This window comes from Poromitra crassiceps (genome assembly GCF_964638095.1).
Source record: "Poromitra crassiceps genome assembly, chromosome: 23".
Taxonomy (NCBI): Eukaryota; Metazoa; Chordata; class Actinopteri; order Beryciformes; family Melamphaidae; genus Poromitra; species Poromitra crassiceps.
Genome location: NC_139639.1, coordinates 18,717,909 through 18,726,602, shown reverse-complemented (window position 1 = coordinate 18,726,602; position 8,694 = coordinate 18,717,909). Strand labels below are relative to the sequence as shown.

At 45.4% G+C, this 8,694-nt stretch overlaps 1 protein-coding gene across 1 annotated transcript; it reads right to left on the bottom strand.

Annotated features, from left to right (window-relative positions):
- Window positions 1-5,878: 5,878 nt before the first annotated feature.
- LOC310796807 (adenylate kinase 8-like) lies at window positions 5,879-7,369 on the bottom strand (the record flags this gene model as incomplete). The annotated part of the gene is made up of 1 exon (XM_083659041.1): window positions 5,879-7,369. The coding sequence occupies one exon, from the start codon at window positions 7,367-7,369 to the stop codon at window positions 5,879-5,881; it is 1,491 nt and encodes a 496-aa protein (XP_083515167.1).
- Between the last annotated feature and the right edge of the window lie 1,325 nt (window positions 7,370-8,694).

Here is an 8,694-nt window from a genome sequence, read left to right as displayed (position 1 = left end):
TTTTTAGTGGGGGTCCATGCCGATGTTGTTTGGAGGAACGGGGAGAACATGCAAACTCCACTCACAGAAATGCCCTTTTTGACGAGATAGCCCACCTGGGCAGTGATATTGGGGGGGGGGAAACACCTTTGGCGCTCACAGCGTCCCATGCTGGAATCGAACCCAGGACCTTCTAGCTGTGAGGCAACAGCGCTACCACTGCGCCACCGTGCCCCCCAAGCCTAGCACTATAGTTTGTCTTGAATATTTCTATGTTGAAAAAGTGTCAGTTTCAGAATGGAAGCCTTAGTGCTGATCCTGTGGGCTTGACACCAGGGTGGTAAATGACACGCACAACACTGGCTGCTTGTGTGGAGCGCAGGACGTGACAGGGAAACACAAAGGTGACAGGTTCAGCGGGTACTAGGCTATCTGAGTGCAACAGATGGGACTTGGAACTTGGGTCTGGCTGTCGTGGGAAACCGAACAAGCCACCAGTGGGTCGAAGGAGACTTCCGGACCCAGGGAAGATCTTTAGGCTTCAGGGATCCTTTTGGGTTATGTACATTCTCACTGAAGCCAATAAAAATAGGACAAAGGACTCAAAGTGAACCCATGTGGAAATATTCCCCTTTCAGAAAAATGCAGTTAATTGTGACTGCAACAAGGAATGTCAGTGAGAGCAGGCTCTGTGTGGCATGTGCTGTAGCTATTGACAAGTCTGTTAAATAATAACCAAGTTCCTCTGATCTTGCCCATTACTTATGGGGATTAACAGCATGCACAGCAACTCAATTGACAGACAAAATACGTATGTTTGACATGAAAGCCACTTTTTTGTATGGAGGTATAGTTGCAAAATACACAAATCGTTCAAATACAATGTCAGAACTTGCAGAATAATGTGAACATGTACAGTATCTTGAAATGTTCACTCACAAAAAATATTCACACACCCATTTTGCTTGAGTTTTGCAACACTTCCTGCAATAAAAACGTGTTGCAAAACTAACTTGTGCACGTTGATGAGAGCAGAGCAGAGCGGGTGGGAGGGCGGTGTATGTGTCAGCTCTGCCACAGTTCGTTGGCCACAGCCCAACTTCAAAGCGTTTTGGTTTAGGTCTGACGATGAAAATAACAACGCAAGCATCGTATACGCTGTGATATCAAATCATCTTGACAACGCTTAGGAGTTTTAAAGCATCAATGTAATGCATATTAGCAAAATGCTAATGCTAGGCTAACCTAAACACAAGAAGTGTTGCAAAAGTCAAGCCACGAAAATTCAACCATTTATGATGTGAGAGATCTTTGTGAAGTTTGAGAGGTTAATCACTGAGTTGTGGGTTGTACTGGCAAATTTACCGAATTAAACAAATGTGACAAAACAAAAAGTGGATGTTGTAGGCTATCAATTGACACATTTTTGAATTTTTGTCTGTGACTTCATCACTTCAACTTCAGAACATGCCTATGTGAATATTTTTTGTGAGTGAAAATTTCAACATACGTATTTTGAACAACAGGCTCTCACATTATTTGGAGATGTCTGACTTACTTGCTGATGAACAGAATGGATTCAGGAAGCATAGGGTCTGTATTGACCATATATACACTGTAACTACAGTCATTAGAGCGAGAATTCAAGAGGGAAAATCTACTTATGCATGCTTTATTGATTTCCAGAAGGCTTTTGATTGGGTTAACAGAGATTTGCTTTTCTTTAAACTAATCCAGGCTGGTGTTGATGGTAAATTTTACAAAGCTATCAAATCATTGTATCAGGCTCCTGTAGCCTGTGTTCAAGTGAATGATATGACTACTGGTTGGTTCCCAACGCCATTTGGAGTGAAGCAGGGAGATGTTTTATCCCCCACGCTCTTTGCCATTTTTGTTAACGATCTAGCCCTGGAGATAAAAAATTCTGGTTTAGGGATACAATTGGATGATGTTGTTTTAGGATGTTTACTTTATGCGGACGATATAATCCTCCTGGCAGAGTCAGGAAACACCCTGCAGAAGATGTTGAATATTGTTAATCTTTGGTGCTCTAAATGGAGGCTTATGATCAACCAGAGTAAAACTCAGATCATGCACTTCAGAAAAAAGGGTATTGTAAGATCTCTGCAGAATTTCTTATTTGGAACACTGCCTCTGGTATATACAGATTTTTATAAATACTTGGGCTTTACTCTGGATGAATTTATGTCCTATGATTCCGGGATTGGAATTTTGGCAGACTCTGCAGGAAGAGCTGTTGGCTCAATAATAGGTAAAGTGAAATTCTGTAAAGACATTGGCTATTCCACATACTCACAGCTTTATGAAGCATGTGTTTGTCCCATTTTTAGTTATGCAGCTGGAATATGGGGTTGCAAGGATGCCAAAAAAGTAAATTCCATCCAGAATAGAGCCATAAGATGCTTCCTTGGGGTACATGCATTTGCCCCTATTCTTGCCATACAGGGTGATATGGGTTGGGAACCGGTGGAGATTAGACTAAAGGGAGAAATGATACGGCTATGGAACCGCTTCATTAATATGCCAGAGAGTAGGTTAACAAAGAAGGTCTTCAACTGGGACAAGGCTCATAGTCACCCCTGGATAAAGGAAATTTGTTCTACTCTTAGAGAGGCAGACCTGGCATATATTTTTCACAACATGCTTTGCTGTAATGTTAATATGTTGAAACAAAAGTTATCTCTTAATTACAGAGAGGGATGGGCAAACGACATATGGTCTAAACCTAAGCTTAGATCATATGTTCAGATGAAGCAGCGTTTTGGTCCTGAGCCCTATGTCACTTCCTTTCTAACCAGAAACCAGAGGTCTTTATGTGCTCAGCTGAGAATTGGTATTCTGCCTCTTGCCATTGAAGTAGGGCGGTTCACAGCTATACCAGAAGAGAACAGGGTATGCAATGTCTGTGATCTAAAGGATGTTGAAAATGAGTTTCATTTAATGTTTTATTGTACTTTATATGATGATTTGAGGATTTCCTTATTTGACTAAATGCAAAAGCAAAGACCTGAGCTCTTCTGGGCAGATGATGGCCAGAAGTTGGAGTGGTTGTTTAAGACTGAGGTATTTAAGACTGCTAACTTTATCTCTAGGGCCTGGAATAGAAGGCAAGCACAGCTCTTTAAGTAGGTTCAGGTGGTGGTTTTCATGCTGTACAACTTTACTGTGTGTATTTTGGGTGTTTTCTGTTGGTTTTATGTTTTGATCATTGTTTGTTTAAATGATGAACAGTAAAAGTGTCCTGTAAGCCCATGTGGGCTGGGCTTCATTCGAAGCATGACACTTAAATAAAGAAAATCAATCAATCAATCAATCATACACGTTCACATTTACTCTACAGGTAGTGGAGGGAAAAGTACAATATTTCCTTCTGAAACATGGTGGAAAAGACAAGTAAAGTGCCAGTGCCTCTAAACTGCACTTCAAGTAGGCTATATAAATGCACTTTCCACATCTCTGCAGATTCAACAGAGTGGAGAATTTAGCAATCACAATTACCACTGTTCCCCTGATTCACAAACACAGCTCAGACTGTGACATCATGGAGATGTGCGTGTGTGCGTGTGTGTGTGTGTGTGTGTGTGTGTGTGCGTGCGTGCGTGTGTGTGTGTGTGTGTGTGTGTGTGTGTGTGTGTGCTCGTGCGTGCTTGCATGTGCGTGTGTGTGTGTGTGTGTGTGTGTGTGTGTGTGTGTGTGTGCGTGTTTTACAATGGCATGATGAAATGTGTCTGCATACGTCTGCATGACATATCCTTTATTGATTGCAGAGCTCATTCATAGTTTGTGGTGCGGCAGCTGATTCATGTGGTCGCCCATAGTGATGAGATAAACAGACAAAACCACTGGAGTCCTGTGTGTGTGCGTGTGTGTGTGTGTGTGTGTGTGTGTGTGTGTGTGTGTGTGTGTGTGTGTGTGTGTGATGCTCTGCTTTTTGTTATCTACATAAAATACCTCCCTGATGTTGAGTTGCAGCCCCTTTTGCACAATCCACATCTCAATTGTCTTAAAGCTTAAAAATGTACTTGTCTTTTCTTTATCTACGTCTCCTTTGTGATTTGTTATCGATTTGAGAAGGAAATCAATAAAAGGGATAATAACTTTTACCTCCATTCACCTTAAGATCGACCGTACTTCATGAAAGAATGTTTGATATTTTGTAGATTCAGTGTAGGTCCAGTTTGAACTGTTGTTTTTTTTACTTTCTGCTACTGCAATGAAGCAATTTCCTCAAGGAGATTGTTACATTATCATCTCATCTCATCTGATTTAATTGTATTTCATTTAATAATGGAATCTAATATAATGATTAAGAATATGAGATGAAACTAGATTACGGTAAATTAGATTCAAATCTAATCTAGTCTCATCTCATATTCCTGCCAACACATCCAAACTTAGGCAGAAGCCAAGCAATTGTTGCTGCTCAGAGGAAGCAGCAGCCTGATACTATCAACACCACCTTCTTCAGATGAGGCAGGACACTCAACATCATCATGCTGCCCTCTGCTGGTCGTATTCAACACTCAGTGAGACTGACTTGACTTCTTGGGCCAATTTCAGTTTCATTGTGAATTAAACATGGCAGTGATTTTATTCTCAGTGTCGATATCATCACAACCTCCATTTATTTATGAGAATCATCAGATATAGACTGTGATAGATCTACTACTACTACTGCAGACAAAATAATACTAAATGGACATTTGAAGAGCCAGAACTGTTCTTTGTTTTTGGGCAAACTTTTTTGGGGTGTGACCAAACTCAAAAAACCCAACTAAATTTACACTCCGTTGGGGTCCCAGCAGTGCACTCCCAAAGTTTGAAGTCGATCGGATGAACGGTTCTCGAGATAAACTGCTTTTTTTGTGATCTTTTTTTTTTGTAATTTTTTTTAAACGTGCAATAAAAACAAGAAGCACAAAACATCTCCAAAAACACACAAAATACAAAATACATACACAAACAAGTTCACTCAAAAACATAACCCCCTCCCTGCAGGACCACCTCCCCATCCACCAACCCACAAAAATAATGGGCTCACAGCAAAACGAGGGCAAAGAGAACCTAGCTGTCATGGCGATGCCCATGGCCCGCACGCACTGCTTCAACATGACAACATAACGCTTTCAACTTTAACGCCATGCATACGCGCCACCGACATCTCCATGACAGCCAGGTCCACAACAGAAGATAGTACCATTGTTCCAAAGGCAGAGTATGTGTGGCCATCCATCTCTGAGCTACAATTTTTTTTGCAGCAGTAAACCAAGATAAACCGCTTTTTGTGTTGCCAGTAGGTGGCGCTATGACTATGCATGTGTACAAATTTCACAAATTCAGCAGTGGTTAGCACACTCCCCAAGTTTGGGGCAATCGGTTGCCGTAGCAACTGTAAAGTTCGGAGGTGATCGGCGCAACGGTGCGCCTTGCAACTCCGGACATACGCACATACACGCATGCATACAGCTCTCCAATTATAGTAGGATGTCAGATATTATGTCAGAGCTATGGAGAGAGATTTCTCAAACATACTTTTACACATTACAGATCTGTGGACAGGTGAGTAGCCAGGCTGATCAGAATTAACAAACTGCGGGGTCTAATAATGGCGTGGCTTCAATGCCGTCAAAATGCCACTAGGGGCCGATGACATCACAATAGCTCAAGTGACATCACATAACCACTAATGACGTCACAATTGCTCGAGCCACATCATTATCACTGAGACAGTGACATCATCTGTGACATTACCGATTATGTCATAATGTCAGTGTCTGTCACAAATCACTTATGGACAGAGCCAGTCAGGGCTGTACGTTAACTTTTTTGCACATAGCGCTGGTGCGGCTGATAGTTTTGTCAGTCAGACAGTCACTCCTCACTCAGTCAGACAGTCAATCCAAGAGTCATACAGACTCATTGTAGATTCATCCTGGCCTTCAGGACGACATTCAGTCAGTGTGCTCCGCTTGGTGCTCAGCTCGCTCTCCAGAGCCTCGAACACAGAGTGAGGATCCTGGTCACCATTGATGTGGACCGCATCTGGATACAGTGCCTGTAGTGCCTCAGTGTGTGACCAGTATTGGGTCAGCATGTGTGTGACAGAGTCTTTGCTGTGTTCAGGTCTGGTCTGCAGCCTGCTCTCCACCTCCATGTCGGGAACTGGCCGGGTCATCCAGTGGTACCTCTCACCACTGACTGGGTCTGTCGCACTGAGACTGATCCTCTCCAAGCAGACATCATCTGTGACCTGGAGGAAGAAGACTCTGTTGGGATGGTAGCTGGACTCCTGCAGGCTGCGGGCCTGCTCACAGTCAGAAGGGAAGCCGTGGAGGATCCAGCCCCGCACGCTGCAGTCCAGACGGCTCAGACGATCCATCAGCACCTGCAGCACCAGGCTGTCTGGAGGTCGGCGTCCAGTCTGCATCAGTTCTCCCAAAGCAGAACCACCAGCTGCTACAGACCGCAGCAACTGATCACAACTCACGTCCACCATTTTGTATTTCCCGGAGAGCAGTCTGGCCTGCAGACTCTTCCCCGAGCCCGGCGGACCCAAGAGGAGGATTCTAGGAACGTGAGGCACCGAGGAGTGACGAGCCTGCACGAAACCCAGCACCTCTTGGTAGACGTCATCATGCGGTTGGTCGGCGTTGACTGTCTTCAGAATGTGTTGGTAGGCGGAGGTTAGGGCTGTGAGCTCACACCGGTAGCGCTGCAGTTTGGCCAATCGCTGCTCCTCTGACAGTGTCCGCCCCTTCTCCAGACGCTGAGCTACTGCCTCGTCAGACGGCCATATGAACGTCTGGTGGTACACAAATCCTGTCAGTGGGTCCACCAGTCTGCCTTTACTCCTCTCCAACAACACATCATCAGGAGCCTCCAGCATCACCACGTGCTCGGGGATGATGCCGGCCTCCTGCAGACAGAGAGCCTGCAGACGAGTCTCAGGCAGTCCGTCCAGTACCCAGCCTTGTCTGAAGCAGTCTGTTTGGGAGACCCTCTGTTCAATCACTTTGACCAGCAGCTCAGCAGGAACCTCCTGCTCTGTGTGTGTGTATTCCAGCACCTGCTTGCTGAGCTCTGATTGGTCGTCCAGCAGACTGTGGAGCGACACCTGGACCAATCCCAGCTGAGCACACAGACGACTCACAACAGTATGTGTCCCCACAGCAGGTGGGCCGAGCACAGCCACCCGGAGAATGTCCACTCTCTTTCTCTTCAGCAGGCTGATCAGGTAGGACAGTGGCTCTTCAGGACGATCCACCATCACACTGGAGACCATGCTCTGAACCAGGTGGAACAATTCATGTCTGTCAGCATAGACAGACATTTCAGGAGGAATCCTGAGAGGCTTCAATGTCTCATCCATGATGGTTATTAAAATAGTAAACACTGCCCTATTATAGAGATTGTAAATTGCTCAAGTGACATCACTGGTGACATCATCAATGATGACACCGCTGATAACATCACTCACTGATGACATCACATTTGCTCGAGTGGCATCAGCACTGATGACAACACTCACTGATGACATCACAATTGCTCGAGTGACATCTCTGAGAGCCTGAGAAGTGGGAGAATGTATGGAAACAGTGGATGGATAGATCCAGACGGAAGCGGTAAGGCAACATAAAGGATGCCAACTAAACACCACAGAAGAAGAAGACATGTCTGAAGACATCTTCATTGAGTGCTCGATCATCAGTGATGACTGTAATAAATCATTCCCTGCCAAGGTTATAAGTAGGACCGGTGCAACTCGGGCAACTCAAGATCTCGACATTACCAAATTCTATGTTAACCTGATATCAGACTGAATTGTCAACTTGTTTACACTCATTTCCATCTTCTGAGACTGCGGTAGGGGAACTCTACTGACATGGCCCGCAAGGCGCTGGGGAGGGTCAGGTGCACGGCCCAGCTTGTCACCAGATGTGAGTCTGCAAGAACTATACACCCAGCCTCAGGAGGTGCCTGAGGATCATCAAGGACCAAACTCGTACCCGCCCTCAGGGAGGAGATACAGGACCCCCAAAACACGCACCAGCGTCCACAGGCCATAAGACTCCTCAACAAATAACGCACACGCACGCACGCACGCACGCGCACACACACACACACGCACACGCACACGCACACGCACACGCACACGCACACACACACACACACACACACACACACACACACACACACACTAGTCTGGGCACCTTCCACCCCGCTTTTTGTCATGGGGGCGTAAACCCCGGACCCAGAATTAACACCGGATGGCAATGCGCCTAACAACGTCTTTGTTGCCGTTAGCTTGACGCGGTGATGTTACCTAAACTAGAGTCTGATCAAAACAAAGCTAGCGTTACATAAAACAAAACGTTTATGCAATATGGCATCTCCGCCACCACCGCCTGACACACCGGTCAAAACGGTGAAAGAGGATTCTGATACTTGGGTCAAATTGTCAAGTTAACGTGAAAGTTGACGAGCTAGAAACGCTGCCATCCGGTCTAGGGCGGGCTCTAGGCGGGAACCAGTAGGGTGACAAAATCAATTGTGGGCGGGAGCCAGGCTCTTTCTCGCCGAGAAGAGCCTGGTGACGCGAGGTTACACACACACACACACACACACACACACGACGATTTGCCGAGACACGTCATCATTTACGCACCCCATGTGCGTCATCATTACGCGTCAACA